General features: G+C 42.3%; 1 protein-coding gene across 1 annotated transcript; it reads right to left on the bottom strand.

The window, feature by feature from the left end:
• Positions 1 to 910: 910 nt before the first annotated feature.
• On the bottom strand, positions 911 to 15,498 carry ITFG2 (integrin alpha FG-GAP repeat containing 2). Its single transcript, XM_072146003.1, has 12 exons — positions 15,295 to 15,498; positions 15,120 to 15,215; positions 12,716 to 12,757; positions 10,833 to 10,992; positions 10,142 to 10,278; positions 9,852 to 9,997; positions 8,225 to 8,319; positions 7,082 to 7,135; positions 6,211 to 6,302; positions 3,229 to 3,346; positions 2,964 to 3,137; positions 911 to 1,131 (listed from the first exon to the last, which is right to left on the bottom strand). The coding sequence occupies exons 1-12, from the start codon at positions 15,388 to 15,390 to the stop codon at positions 1,019 to 1,021; spliced, it is 1,323 nt and encodes a 440-aa protein (XP_072002104.1). The 5' UTR covers positions 15,391 to 15,498; the 3' UTR covers positions 911 to 1,018.
• Between the last annotated feature and the right edge of the window lie 1,106 nt (positions 15,499 to 16,604).

The raw sequence follows: 16,604 nt of genomic DNA, 5'->3' as shown, positions 1-16,604 counted from the left end.
ATTCAAATCGCCACCTGTTACAACCAAGGTAGGCAGAGGAGCATCTCTGAACGCACAGAACGTCGAACTTTGAGGCAGATGGGCTACAGAAGCAGAAGACCACACCGGGTGCCACTCCTTTCAGCTAAGAACAGGAAACTGAGGCTACAATTCGCACAAGCTCATCGAAATTGGACAGTAGAAGATTGGAAAAACATTGCCTGGTCTGATGAGTCTCGATTTCTGCTGCAACATTCGGATGGTAGGGTCAGAATTTGGCGTCAACAACATGAAAGCATGGATCCATCCTGCCTTGTATCAACGGTTCAGGCTGGTGGTGGTGTCATGGTGTGAGGAATATTTTCTTGGCACTCTTTGGGCCCCTTGGTACCAATTGAGCATCGTTGCAACGCCACAGCCTACCTGAGTATTGTTGCTGACCATGTTCATCCCTTTATGACCACAATGTACACAACATCTGATGGCTACTTTCAGCAGGATAATGCACCATGTCATAAAGCTGGAATCATCTCAGACTGGTTTCTTGAACAGGACAATGAGTTCACTGTACTCAAATGGCCTCCACAGTCACCAGATCTCAATCCAATAGAGCATCTTTGGGATGTGGTGGAACGGGAGATTCGCATCATGGATGAGTAGAAAGAGTGGATCAAGGGTCAGCTTGTGCATCATTGGATCTCACACTCCAATGATAGGAGAAAAGGCTACCCGAGCCGCAAACATGGGCAGAAACAGGAGAGTTTGGGGGCTCAGGCAGTCGGCTCATACAGGAGGCCGTGGAAACTATAGCTGTGGTTGTGAGACAAAAGAAATACATGGGGACTGTATCCTAGTTGTTGAAACAACAGCTAGCACACGTCCCTCAACTATATTCTTGTGCATGAGCCTTAAGTATGATCATGGAATCTCCTTAAATAGTAAACATTTAATCAAATAAAGTGGTTTTGGAAATAACTTTACAAAGGATTAATGGCAGGTAAAGAACGATGACAGTACTTTGACTTGGTGGTTGTAAAGATCAGAGTCCCATTATCTTGTTTTTCTCCTTTTCAGAACAGTCCTTACGGTTCCCATTAGAACTATACAATGTTTGATGAATGAGGTCACATACAGCAGAGACATCAGAGGCATCTGAAACACAAGACAACCATAACCTGGTTTGTAAAGATCAAAGCTGACAAGAATGGATTTAATATATCATTAGTAAAATAGAAATCCATTAGTAATAAAGATAAGTATTTTTTGTAAGAACTTTAGCACATTTTATTTAAAGGCGTATTCTAAACAGCAAATACTATAAATTACAAACCGGATCCCTGGAAGGCATAATATCAGGTCTTCTATAATCCACAATAATTATGAAACAGACTCTAAAATAAGTGTTTCAATAGACCATAAATTAGTTGAGAGAAGTCTGTCTGTATCCCATCTGTGAAAATCATGGGTAACATTGGATGTATGAATAAGGCCTTAGTTCCCTTCCCCACTTGCGAGTGTGTTGCACTGAACTCTCTTAACGTGCATCTCCAGACCTGAACACTGCAAACCGGAACTGAACTGACATGCAGAGTTTCGGGCCAGGAGATTCGGGCAGCACTTGCACCACACTCGCAAGAGTGGAAGGGGCCTTAAAGGGAACCTGTCACCAGGAGACCCATTTTTAGCACTCCCACAGAGCATAGTACATACACTGCCAAAGTGCTTTTGGATAAAAAAAAAAAAAAAAAAAAAAAAGGTTTTACAGGAAAAAAAAAAAAATGTTATATTGTAGCTTTCATTAGCATCTGCTGTGTGTGACTAGGCACTCGTCCCACTGGGAGGGACTGGAAAGAAGCAACTTTTTATCAAGGAGTATAGGGGCCATTTTAACTCCTTGCAATGGACTTTTTACATTTCTATTTTTCCCCCACTATCAAAAACACTTAACTTTAATTTTTCATGTACAGAGCTGAATTAGGGCTCGTTTCTGCACAAAAAATTGTACTTCCTACTGGGGGTACTTTATATTCCATGCCATGTACGGGTTAGTAGTAGAAAATTCCAAATACTGTCAAATTGACAAGGAAATGCATTTGCATCATATTCTTGTGAGCTTCTTTTTCCATATTACACTGTAAGCTCCAAGTGGCATCTAACTTACTCTCTGGTTCGCTACGATCACTGGGATACCAAATTTATATAGGTCATTATGTTTTGATAGATTAAAAAAAAATTATATATATATAAAAAAAACACTATTATTTCACCATATCCTGACACCAATAACTTTTTCAGAGTATGGAGCTTTGTAAGGTGTAATTTTTTTGCGGAACGCGATGACGTTTTCAATGCTACGATTTGGGGGAATATGCGACATTTTGATCACTTTTTATTAAAAGATTTAGGTGTTGCAAAACGGAAAAAAGGGGTGCGTTTTTCTGTTACGGGGTTAACTGCCACAACCATATTTAAATTTTTATGGACTGGGTATTTTGGGTTGTGGTGATACCCAATGTCTGGAGTTTTTGGTTTTTTTTTTACACTATTATATATCGTTTCATTTGGGGTTTTGGGGGAATTTTATTTTGTGTGCGTTTTTTTCACTTCATTATTAATACTATTGTTCATACTAACGCACTGCAATAACCAGTGCGTTAGAAGTGTCAGGTTACGCACTTGCATAGGCTGACATGCAGACTGCTCTTTTCAGCCAGGGTCTGGATTGAGCTGTCCATGGAAAAAGACGGCACCCTGCAGTCTCATTGTGGGGTATGGGTAGATCACAGTCAGTGCTGTGCATCTATTGTGTTAACAGTCGGATTGGAACTCATTCCGGGTCACTGCTCTTTCCAAGCCGATGGAAAAAAAACCTGTCGGCCTAGCCCAATGTCCCTTAGTGACAACCCATACAAGTTTTTATGCCAGTCACTAAGGGGTTAAAAAAAATGCAAATATGTGCATATACAAAGATCAGGTGCACTTACCTATATGCAATTCACCAAGCAGGGCTGCAAATTCCTCATTCCCCTCCAATACACGCAGAAGGTTGGAAGATTCTATTCTCTCCAGTGTTATGGACCAATATACATAAATTTTCTGATTGAAACCAACATAAACTAAGCATGGACTATTCTGGTTACCCCTGCAGGCATACAGTCCTGGTAAAAAAGTTTAAATGAATATTTTATAAGAAAAAAAAAAAAAACCCTGATCAATAATCCCTCTTCCATAATATCTCTTATAACTCACCAGCACAGAAGGCGCTGACATTCTCATCAACCTGGAAGCGAAGGACCGTGCGATTGTGATCAATGATATATGTCTGACCATCCCATGCACAGGCCACTACTTCTTCTTGTCCGTTACCCTGTGGAAACAAAGGAAGTACATATTTTTAAATTGCTATTCTTATTGGTTTAGCACCAAATAATACTCAATCGGCAATAATGAGAAGTAGCGGGGGAAAGACTACAGTGTCTCACACAAAATGCCTATGGCATAAGGGGCACATAACTACAATTGCTGGTGCGCGGGTAGAAATCTGCTATACTCCTGCATAAGATATTCTCTCAGTTTCAGAGGCTTGGAGGTGCAAAGTTGTCAGGTTAACTTAGGTGCTGATATACAATGGGTGTGTCTGAAGCTGTGACCCACCACAGATCTCTCCGCTTTCAATTTTAAAGGGTTCCATTTCTACTATAACAAAGTGATCAGTAAGGGTCCAACTGCTAGGAAATCAAAATCCAGAAAACAAGGTCCCATGTTCACTTATGGGAGGAGCGACAGAACGAGCATTCATCCATTTCCATGGGAGCAGTCAGAGATTGATGAGCACAGCGTTCAGCATTCTCAGACACTCCCATTGTATTGAATGGAGCGGCATCAGTGCTAGCACCGATTGCTGTTATCTCGTTGATCGCTGCCGAAAAAGTTGCAGACGGCTTCAAAAAGATAGTGGCGCCACCATCTTGCCGGAGATACTCTCCCCATGACGTCATCGGGGAGCAGGGATCTGTTGCTAAGACAGCCTCGGGTCTTCTGTTTTAACCCATTCATTACCAATGTGCCAATTGCACATTGTAATGTATGAGGATGAAAATCCCCATATACTGCCATATCGTAGTATTGTAGTATATGGTAGGATCGAGCAGACAACCTAGGGTGAAAAGTAACCTAGGGGGTCTGAAAAATACTAAAAATTAAAAAAAAAAAAAATTAAAAAAAACCCTAAACGTTAAAATCACCCCCTTTCCTTAGAAGTAAATAAAACCGTAAAAATGATAAACAAGTTAGATATTGACGCGTCTGAAACAGCCTGATCAAAATATAATAACAATTTTTCAATGCGTTTAACCCCGTAACGGAAAATGGTGCCCAGGTCGACAATGGCACTTTGATCACTTTTTTATAGAATTTTAGGACTGTACGACCTTTTTGCCATTTTGAAAACTAAAAATGCTAGCGTTGAAAACTTCATCAAAAGTTGCAAAAAATGACAACCTACAGCGAAGTATGAAAAAGTTATTAGCGCCAGAAGATGGCAAAAAAAATAAATAAATTTGTACAGGAGGTTTTCATTTTTGTAAATGTATGGAAACATTATAAAACCTATGTAAATTTGGTATCCCCGTGATCGCACCGGCCTAGAGAATAAAATAGACATTTCATTTGGGGTACACAGTGAGGGCCTGGTCGTTAATGGGGTTAATAGCATACTGGGAGACCACTCTTTTGTGAATGGACTTATAGGACCCATATTGCTTCCCAACCATTTATTTTATTCTCTCATAATTGTAGACCACATACCGTATATTCCGGCGTATAAGACGACTTTTGAAGACAGAAAAGTCTTCTGTCTTCTCTGGGGTCATCTTATACGCCGGTAATCCCGACCGCCCGCTGTGTATTCACGGCGGCGGTCGGGTCGCGCTGCATGGAGAGGGCTCACAGGCTGAGCCCTCTCCATAGCCGGTAAGTCTTTGCTGCATATTGCAGCAAAGGCTTACCGGTAACACTCGCGATCAGTGCTAGCACCGATCGCGGGTGTTTTCACAGCGATGGTTGCCGGCAAAGCTGCCGGCAGCCTCAAACAGATAGTGGCGCATGGGCGCATACTCACCCTCCGGTGGCTTCAGTCTTCCGCACCGTCTTCTTTCTTCTGCCGGGCGCCGCCATGTTTTTCCCCGGGGCGGCGCCTAGTATGATGTCAGCAGCGGTGCGTCATACTAGGCGCCTGCCAGGGAAGATCAATGGCGGCGCCCGGCAGAAGAAAGAAGACGGCGCGGAACACTGAAGACGAGCCACGCGGACATCGGGGGAGCAGCGCAGCACATCGGGGCCACCGGAGGGTGAGTATATAAGTTTTTTTTTTTTTTTTAATGCTGGGCTGGGCTGTGCTGTATACTACTGGGGGCAGTGCTGTAATGGTAATGTTGTTGTTGTATGCCTTATGTTTATGAGCGACAGTTTTCCTGCTATATACCTGCATGTCATAAGAATTTAAATTAAAAAAAGGACCATGTTAAATTCAAATCTGTTTTTTTTTTTTAATTTTTACCGGTGTTTTGTATGCGTTGGAAAAGGGGTAGTCTTATACGGCGAATATATCTTAAACTCTATATTTTAAACAGGAAAGTAGGGGGGTCGTCTTATACACCAGGTCGTCTTATACGCCGGAATATACGGTAGTATTTCTCAATTATACCATTTAGACATATGATTGTATTGCTTTCTATAATGCTTATAGGAATAACTACTGCTTAAAGGGCATATACTCAAGGAATGCAGGACAACCCATTGCCATCAAGTATTCTTCTTGTGGGGGCACTGATGGTCTGGCAGAGAAATCTATGAGTAAAAGGGCGAGGATCTGTTTTCTGTCTAATCCCAGCCATTGCAGCCGTGCATCCCTTTGGTGGGGACAGGGCAGGCACCGAAGCAGTGTCTGCAATGTAATAGTATTATGGGTCACTGAAGCACCCACACATTTTAATAATAGGATTTCTACCTTAAAAACAATATTGAACAGCCCAGTTTTGTGAGCCATTATAAAACCTAGCTAGGCCTTTTGTTTTATAGTCAGCCATACTGACTGCACCACTTTAGGGGTTAGGTGTCAATGGGCATTTCTACAACAGGGGGACAAACCTTCCACATTGTGGACAAGAGTACGAGGGAGGGATTTCATTCTGTTCTAAACCTGGAGTGACAATATACAATTTGATGTCTCACCGTCACATCAAGTTTCTCCAAAGCAAAGAGCTGATGATCAACCTGAACTGACCATAAGAGGCGGTCAGATCCCTGCATGAGCTTTAGTGTACCTGTAGAGATACAATGAAAAAGGGAAGGTATATTAGCCAAGGAGAGATTCAACCATAAGAAATAATGACATATCTAACCACATACATCACATGCTACATTATGGTTCTTAAGAGGCCGTGCACACATGGGCAATAGATATAAGCCATTCTATTACCCAGTGTGTGGGTAGTTAGTTCTGATGTACATAAGAATAATGTGAGAAACGCCTCATCTGGGGGTACAGAGGTTATGCACTACTACATTTCTCCAGCAGCACCTACTGCAGCAGAAATTTGTTACTACCTGCGGCATCAGGGGACAGCAACGTGAGTGGTCTTAAAGGACATCTACCACCAGGATGAAGGTTTGCAAACCAAGCACACTGACATACTGGTGTGTGCTCCCTTTGGCAGGATCTACTCTTATTAAAGCTTCTTATGCCCTTATTTTTAAGAAACAAAGCTTAACAGGTATGTAAATGAGCCTGAGGGGCTCCAGGCTCAATTGATATCTATTTTATAAATTATGCAAATTAACCCTTTTCCTAACAAGGTGAACTAAAAGAAGAGCATAACCTGACAGAGGGATCACACACCAGCATGTAAGTGTACTTCGTTTACAATCCTTCATCCTGGTGGTAGATGTCCTTTAAGACCACTCACGTTGCTGTCCCCTGATGCCGCAGGTAGTAACAAATTTCTGCTGCAGTAGGTGCTGCTGGAGAAATGTAGTAGTGCATAACCTCTGTACCCCCAGATGAGGCGTACAATGTAAAAAATATATTTATAAGAAATCTCACCATCTAGGGTACACAGTGCAAAGAGACCAGGTTCTCGGTTTCCAACACCAGGTCCTAATAAAGAAATAAAATTTTGAACATGTTGTGCAAATACACAATCTATTCAACCACTTCCATGAATGCGGTGGTGGCGCTGCAAAGCTAAAAAAATAAAAACAAATACTCACCTCTCCATTTACTGTATTCCACTAACAGTGCAACCAGTCACTACCAGGTCTCTGTATTAGGAGGCAGACTGTGCCATCCTGACCGCAGCAACATTCCTGCTACAGCTTTTGTATACTAATACACACCCACCGTATCAATTTTTGTGCTGAAAAAGCCCCACTCCCCACAGCTTCAGCTTATTCTTCTTGTGGTTCTTGGCAGTGTGGTCAGAGGCATATTGATGCGCTCTGACCAAACACACTATAAAGCAGCGTTGTCACCACCACATGACATCATCAGTGTGTGTGTGCGCGCGGTCAGAGTGCATAGACGTGGCCATGCCCACACTGCTGGGAAACATTGAGAAGAAACCGGAGGCGCGGGGAGAACGAGAGCAGACGTGAGGGGTGATGTACATATTTCATTAATAAGGGGAGGCTACTGGACATTTTCTTAAATTGTAGCAGGTTCATTTTGCACCCTAGGCTTTTACTCAAGCCATTTTCCCCTGGTAAAGTAAGCCTTGGCTTATGCGCAAGTATATACGGCAAGGATATTAATTTTAACCCTAACCATATACAAGAATTGTATTCCTGGAAAAGCCTTTAGTAGAGTGCCCTAACTCACTTGGTTGCTCAGTTTTCTAGTTTCTGCTAATGAGCACTTCCTGGCTCCACCATCTAATATATGCAAGGCATAATAGCCTGGTCTCGGCTGTAAAAAGTTTGGAGGGAAACCCTTTAAAGGGAAATGAATGGCAACCTCCAGATATCAATTTATTCCAAAATTTCTAGGAACAACAAGTGAAGGTACACCACCATCAAGAATAAGTATGCATTCACATCACCAGTATCAGTTATTTTTTTCCTATTTTATTGAGGATAACAAGATAACTTGATATTTGTGAACACACCCTTATTACATATGGAATGCAGTTATTTACACACTTAAACCCAAGCTAACATATAGAACTTTGAACACAAGCAGACAACTTACCTTGCTTGATGTCCCCCATGAGGTGTGTTGAAACATTTTTATTATGTATTCGACCAGAGGTTTGGTGAAGGATTACATCCCGAGCAGAAACCTCCCTGTGCAATATGAGATTTAAACTTAACATTTTCCAAATCACTTTCTTTTAAGCTATACATTTTATATTTAGAAAGGAACACACATGAGAAACTGAGTGGAACTATGAATGTTTATTATAAAAGATTGTAAATTAGGATTAAACAGCCCATGCGAACCTGTCATTTGGTCAGAATGTACAACCTTTATGACAGGTTCCCTTTAAAAGGCAAACCTGCCACCAGGGACCACATTTTCACTAAAGACAGATTGTAAAAGCCCATGAGCCCTGCAGTGCAAGTCTGCCTTTTCTAAGCATTTGCATTACAACATAATTGTGTGTTATAACTTACTCTTGCATCCTGACAAAATCCTGATGTAGTCACAGAGGCTGGACTTTGGTTTGGATGCATTTCAAAAAACAACATTTGACTTGTCTGTGTCGCAGGCTGCCTCCATCTTTGTGCTCCTGTACAAATTGTCCCTCCCACACTGATGTCAGCTCACCAGGCTGTGACCTCTGAGAAGGAGCAGGAGGTGGAGCTAGACAGGAGCACAAAGGTGGGTGCTAAGATCTGAGGAGTGAGTAACATCCAAACCAAAGTCCAGCCCCAGTGACTACCCCAGGATTTTGTCAGGATGCAAGGTAAGTTATAACACACAATTATATTGTAATGCAAATGCTTAGAAAAGGCATTTGCACTGCAGGTGTAATAAGCTTCTACAACCGGTCTTTAGTGAAAATGAGGTCCCTGGTGACATGTTCCCTTTAAGCAAATATCCTAAAATGTAGTGAAATCTTTATATATAAAGGAGTTGTCCATTCACAACAAGTTATGAATGGAGCTGCTGGTCCGACACACACAATAAATCCATACACTGGATTTGAATACATCAGCAATGTGCATTTGGGACCAGCTTGTTTGGGGTACAATGGACCTAACCCATCAACATTTTTTTTTTTTTTTTAATTTGTGGCTGAATAACCCCTTTAATTATTTGTGAATAGTCCTTTTGGTGCATCATTGGCATGCCCCATCTCTTTCCCAGTTTCATCTACCACTCAGCCTTAAAGGGGTTTTCCCACAAAGACATTTTAGGCCTTCTAGTTGCGGGTCTCAGTACCGAGACCCCCACAGATTGTGAAAACAAGGGGTCCAAATGACCCCTTGCCGCTCCTCAGACTAATGGAGCAGACGGCCGTTCTTGACCGTTATGCCTCCATTATCTCTATGGAGCGAACGGAGATCACCAAGCTTCGTGGGAAAACCCCTTTAAAAGATCGTGGCCCTGCTCAGATTCTTACACTGGGATGAGAGTGCACTGAAATGCCATTACTATGGTACACTTAAATGCACACTAACATAAAATTAAAATGAAGAGTTTTCTACATTCAGGCCTACGATCTTCTGAAGAAAGACATGCTTATGATGAGGGGCACTTAATTTTCCAGGACATTTCTTTAGTTAAGAGCTCACCCTGGAGTGAAAAGGTTTTACTTTAAAAGAAAAAAGTTGTTGATAAGAGTGTTGAAGCTCCGGAGCCGCCTCCTCACCTTGCCTCAGCAGCTCCAGATGCTTCTGATCCAAGACTGGACTCATCTCCCCAGGTACACAGCAGAATTGCATATGCACAACCCGGCTGGGAAACCATTAACTCCGGTGTGCCATCTGCACCAGGATTTACTGAGAGACTGTCAACCTGCAGCAAAGATTAGTAATACAAATGTGTCACTGATAACTCAAAGCCTTCATATTTTCATTTGCTGAGCTATTTTGTATTCATCACAGACATGTGAGCACAGCATATACAATACAATAGTAGCAGCAGTGCACTATAGTTTACCTGTCCTTCCAGCAGCCATTTCTTTAGAGGAACAAGCTGCCCAGAGGTCAGATCAGCGTCCGGAGGACTCTCCCATCGAAAGGCTCGGACTACCCGGTCAGTGTATCCTAAAACTAACTCAAAGCGGCCATCTCCATCTGAGGTGGAAAGTTAAATACAAGACATTACGTAAGAAAAATGTATCCATATTCTGGCAGAGATCACTGATACAGTATCCATTGATTCTTCATATATATTGTACAGTCTCCATTGTTCTCTGAAGATAACGTTTAACTTTACAATAAATACAATACACATAAGGCATGTTAAAAAAAAAGTCAACTTCCTTCAGGCCCAAATTTGTGAGAAATTGACAGGTATTTTTAATGCCATAAGGAAATTCATTTAGACCTTTAATATCCAAATTTGTATAACATACACGTTTGCTTTGATCAGAAACTGACTTTCATTCTCTGCATCAGTAGGACAAGAGGCTGTTATGCTAGTAGTAGGGGTGTCTGGCCACATCCACTTGTTAAGTGAACATGCTACGTGTCCCAACTAGGACATGCTTTAATGGACACACGGATAGAGGGTTAAGTGGCACAGAGCCTCAAAGGATATTTCATATACTTTGAGGGCAAAAGCATGATGTATGACGTACTTAATATTCACATGATAACAATATAATAGACTTAATATTAGCTCTTACCTATATCACTTATCAGGGCAAGCTTAGTATTGGCAGGTAAATGTTGGGTGTAAGTGGCTTTCTGCTCTTCTAACAGTGTAAAGTCACTAGGAACATCCAATTTAGAGCTCAAGTCAAAGAGATGGAACCAACCTTCGGCACTCACTGCCACAACAAAATTCTTAAAAAAAAAAAGTATATTTGGGTTTTTGCATTTCCATTTACTCGTTTCCTTCCACAAATCAAATCTAACATTTTTTTCCCCATTTACAGAGCAATATGAGGGATTTATCTACAGTAGAAATTGTATCTCATGGCACCATTTAATATTCTGACATACACAGGCGGTCCCCTATACAGAGAACCCGTCATGCAAAATAACCCCCCTAAACTAAATATATTTTCATAAACTGCCATTAGAGAGCATTGCCTCTATCCCTTCATTGTCCCTCTACATGCCTGTAAACCTAAGCAATGAGGTCCTAAAGCTGTATGCAAATGACCTTTGAAATGTCCAATGAGTCATTAGCATATTCAAGCTGTCCAGCTTATTCATGAGTGGGCGACACAGCCACACCCCCATTGGTTGACTGACAGCTGCTCCATGTGCTTGCTGGTGGCCACGCCCCCTGCAGCCTGTGTGTGCATGTGTATGTGTATGTGAAAGATACAACAGCTCCAGGCAGCCATGATATAGCAGAACATGTCAGGTACTTGTGTCGCTGATGTCTGTGTATCACACATGTGTATTAGGAGGATGCAGTATGTCAGCAGATGCAGCACACACACCAGCAATGCTTTACTATACATTACACACAGACATGAGCAGGGGAGGGGTAACATCACTGCCTCTGACCATGTGACCAACCTCATTTACATAATACAGAAAAGATTATTTTATAATGATTAATGTATGAATTGACTAGATAAAGGCTGGGATGGGATCCTTGTGAGCTGTTCCAACAGGTAGTAGTGACAGAGACCTGATGACAGGTGTCCTTTAAGAACACAAACAGATTTCTGGTTGTTGATAATTTATTGTACTTTAGTCCTAGGCTGCAATAAACAGCTGTAACAGTTATCAAATGTGTCTGCAATGAAGCTTTAGTGTTAATCCTGATTCTTATGACAATCCGACATTTTTAAAATCCAATTGTCACAGGGACCAAAAAAATTCTGGCTGGGGTTATAATGATAAAGTATACAGTTCCGACTTACATACAAGATGGGGTCTGTAGGTTTGTTCTTAAGTTGAATTTGTATGTAACCCGGGGATTGCCTGTATTCAGTAGCTGGAGAAAAAGTGGCAAAAAAGTGGAAGTGGCAAAAAAAACATTTTGCCATTTTCTTATGGCCTTTTTTCACCGAGCCATCCATTCCACAAATAATTTGATAACATTCTGACACCTGCAATTTTTTTTCCATACTTTGCGTCAATTTAAATACAGATATAATAATTTTGTAGGAAGAGATGATGTTCTTATTGATTCCATTATAACATGTGTATGAACCTTTACACTTTGTATTCGAGTTTGTATAAGTAGCAAAATGGCGAAAAACTTTAATTTGAGCACCTATGTCACCAGGTCCCTTGGGTTCAAGGACCCTAGGGGGCCTTTCTCTAAAATAAGTATATAACTACACAAAAGCATGTTATGTTCCGTTCCAAAATGTTAGATCTTTCAAAATACAAAACTGTTTAGACATTTGAATCTTTTTTTTTTTTTTTTTGGGGGGGGGGGCTTCCTTTTTACAATTTTTGTAAGTTTATCACATGCTGTAATTAGAAAAAAAGAAGACAACTGCATTTTATCCCCCCAGGCAGCAAAGGGCCTGGTCCTCAAGTGGTTAATAAGAAACTTAGAAGAAAACAAACACTCTCATAAAAAACCTTACCCACCTACCTTTCCTTTGTTGCAAACGTCGCCAACACCTACACAGGTCAACTGTAAAACAGAACATAATTTACCAACTGTTACTCTATGGAAAGGTCACGAGCTGCAATGTAACTTCAATTTTATTCAAGTCTAAAAGCAGGTAGAACTATAGCCCAGATCTTTTACTGCGAGTTATTACTAAGATTCCTGCTTTTTCCACAAGGGGGCACCGTCTACATAACTTGCTATATGCCAAAGAACTAGAGCACATAGTATTACACAGAGAAACACATGATAAAGATTATCAGCTCTTCCCAAACACACTGTAGTAGTATTCTCTGCTGTCACAGCGTCTGAGTTTAGTATTTAACACCCTAAGGGCTCATTCACACGGCCGTTCATGGAGACGCTAATTTGCATGCTCTATCATGCTTCGTACATGCGGCCGCTAATTAGCATGCTCTATCTTTTTGCGAGTGTGCGGCCGTTTCCTATGGAGGGAGGAGGGGTCACCTCCTCCTCACCTCCAGTGCACGGCGGGCATACCGAGTGTGAATGTACCCCAGGACTACATGTAGACTTTCAGGGTTTGGATGCAGAAAATCCAGATGTAACTAACCATTGCCAGAAAACTATGTACAAAAGAATTTCCCACCAGAGTAATCAATAAACTTTTGTATCGGATCATAAAATCTGTACCCTTTATTGAGGGTTCGTATGTGGATATTGAATAAAGCACAAAAAGTCAGTTCAGATGGCAGTATTATGGTCAATATTTTGCATCAGTAAGTGTAAGGCCTCGCAAGTATGTGTAAAAACCTCACATTGTGCGCTTGCAGGAATGTCCGGCCAAAATGCTCAAGGATCGGAAACTGAAATGACATGTTGAGTTTGGTTTCGGTCTCTGACATTCCGGCAAACACACGATGTACGTTAGTCGCATGGGACTCACTCGTGGGCAATAAGCCTAAGACAAAATTCCATCCCCCCCATTACACATTCCCTCTTTACAAATACCAATTCTGAACGATTGCTTCCACCAACACGGGTTCAGAGTTTATACAAACAGTCCCAGTCCAAAGGTTTTGAACTACCAAATGTATCTCTTGCTGGCATCAAACTCCTTTTTACAATTTGCACCCTGAACCTGTAGGACAAGTTCTAGAGGGCAGAGATTCTTTACCAGGGCAGTGCCATTGGCAAAAGTAGGAAGAAGTGGTCATATTTAATTGTGTTAGATGCAGGCTTTCTGATAATATACGTCATGCTATTTTTTTTTCAATTTAAAAAAAAAAAAAAAAAAAAATTGAAATCAGTCAAAATCTACTGCGGGACCCTTCACTTCTCCTGACAAGTCCATTTTAATATTGTATTCCCCATTGAACACTAGTAGAAGATGATTATCTCTTCTAACTACAAGTATACGTCATGCTGTGGGCGGAGCAGTCTTCCGTTCACATTACATTTTGTGCCATATGTTGTAAGTAACTTCGGGGGGGAATTCAACATGTCCTTACAACGTATGGCAGAGATGTATCCCACTGCATGCTTACAGTGGGATACGTCGCCTGGTGAACCCTCCTCTCCCTGAATGTGTGTGGAAGGGGTTGGAAGGTGTACATCAGCTGCAGGCGATGTACAGGAGTGTTTCCCCACTGATGTCACTGTCCCTATATGGACAGTGGCATCACCGGGTCTCCCCTCCTGCGGAGTGAGCTACGCCGCATTCGCTCCCCATCGATGAGCAGATGCAAAGTATAGTGTTCAGACAAAGAAAACAACTCCATCTCCCTCAATATGTCAATGTATATGCTCAGCATATACGTCGGAGGCTTTCCCAACGTATACGCCAAGTATATACAGAAAACATGACGTGAACCCAGCCTTAGAGCAGTTTCAGATGAGCGTGGTCCATGAACCATGGAGTCTCCAGTTTCATGGCACGACCACAGTGCAGAGGATGGGACTACGGCCATTATAGCGCTAGATGAATGGAGTCACTTCTTCCCAACAAAACAGCATCACCAATCCCATAAGAATGGTAGAACCCCTCACCTGCCCACAAAATATACCCTTAGCTGTCATGCACGCAGAACAACGGGGGAGATTTAGCAGAGCTTGTACGCCAGCCCTGAAATAATCGCAGCACCCTGGGAACCTGCAAGATGGCGGCAAAGTTGGTAGCCACGGAGTGTTCATGAGACGCGCACTCGCGACAGTTCAAGATGATCGCTTGCTAGCTATTATCGTAACAGCGCAGGGCCTGGTGGAGATTTGTACACTGACAGCACGAGGACAAATACATTCATTGTAAATTTTTACAGAAGAAATAAAAGTGCAATATATATATATATATATATTATATACACACACCCCTCCCCCGCACATAACATAGCAATAGTGACGTCATATACCCCGCCCTCCTCCTCACCATGCCGGAACAGCTGCGGCTCAGCCAGGGCTTGCTCTGGTCATTCTTGTAGACGTGCAGCCTCCCGCTCGTGTCCCCCAGCACCAGCTCATTGAGCTGCAAGAAGAAAAAAAACAGGGGGCGTGATCACAGCCTGACTCTCACACTCACCCCGCCCCCCAGACTCTTCCCTTACCGAGTCATTGTCCGCGTCCCCGAGGCACAGAGCGTGCGGGAAGAGCGAGCCGCTGAACTCCAGCACAGCCCGCTGCACGTAGCTGAGGGAGCGCATCACGGGGATCTGCGCCGCTGCCAGCGCCTTGTGATGACGTCACGACAGCACGTGACCCGCGGCTTCGGCTGAGTGTGAGGAGAGAGTCTGTACCGCTTATCCGGGACCAGGACTGCTGTTCATATAGAAGCTTCTGGAACTGACGTCTTATCCTTAACCCCTTAACCGCCTCATTAAAAAAAAAAAAAAACCACACTACACCACCCCTCGTTATTTACCACTTTATGTTTGTTTTCTTACGCCATAACTTCCTACATTTTATCGATGGCCGAAGGCTCGTTTTCTCCTGGAAAAATTAGGCCGCATTCACACGTATCATTTGCATTGCGTTTCCAAACACAACTCCTGTGATTACCTATGGAAGTAAGATTGCTTTTGTATCGTGTTTAACAAACGCAATTTTACTTAAAGGGGTTGTCTCATGAATAAATAAGGGGTTAAAAAGATCATTTTAACCCCTTACTTTACAATTGTACTCAGTTTTATTGCTGTTTTAGCTTCTATCACTCAGTGATGGTGAGTGTAAGATTCCAGAGTACGGGTGGGGACTATCTAAGGCCGCATTCACACGTACCGCTAGGCGTCCATCGTTTTGGATGGCATCATCAGGGTGCCATCCAAAACGATAGTGGGAGGGGCTTTGGCCAAAACGCATACACTTTTGCAATGAAACGCACGTCTTTCATTGGAAACACGTGCGTTTCAGGCAGACCCCCCCCCTCCCACTTGCGTTTTGAATGTGTTTAAAAATGCAACGAAAACGCCACGTGGGAAGGCGCCCACAGGGTACAGGGGTATATATACTTTCATATGGCTTCTGACATTATACTGACACATAGAGAGAGGAGACAGATCAGAGAAGATGAGATGATTAGACAGAGGCTGACAGACTTTTACACTGTCAGCCCTTCTACAAATCTGTTCTCACAGATGTTTTTGTATGTTTTCCATGTGTTTGGCTGGTTTCAAAACTGCCTACACTTCTAGAAATGAAGATAAACAAGTTCAAAGCCGCCAAACACGTTAACATTAACGCATACGTTTTTAAGCGGACTGAAAAAGCAGACTTTAAGGGCGCGTTCACACGTTGCGATTTGGTCGCGTTTTCATTGCGTTTGAAACGCATATACAACAGCTGAGGAGGGGTGATTTGCCTAATTACATTACCGTTTACGTTTGTAAACGCAATGTTAACGCATGAGTTAACAAAACGC

This window comes from Engystomops pustulosus, chromosome 4 (assembly GCF_040894005.1).
Source record: "Engystomops pustulosus chromosome 4, aEngPut4.maternal, whole genome shotgun sequence".
Taxonomy (NCBI): Eukaryota; Metazoa; Chordata; class Amphibia; order Anura; family Leptodactylidae; genus Engystomops; species Engystomops pustulosus.
Note: the sequence above shows the minus strand (reverse complement) of the source record. Positions and strands in the feature narration are given on the sequence as shown.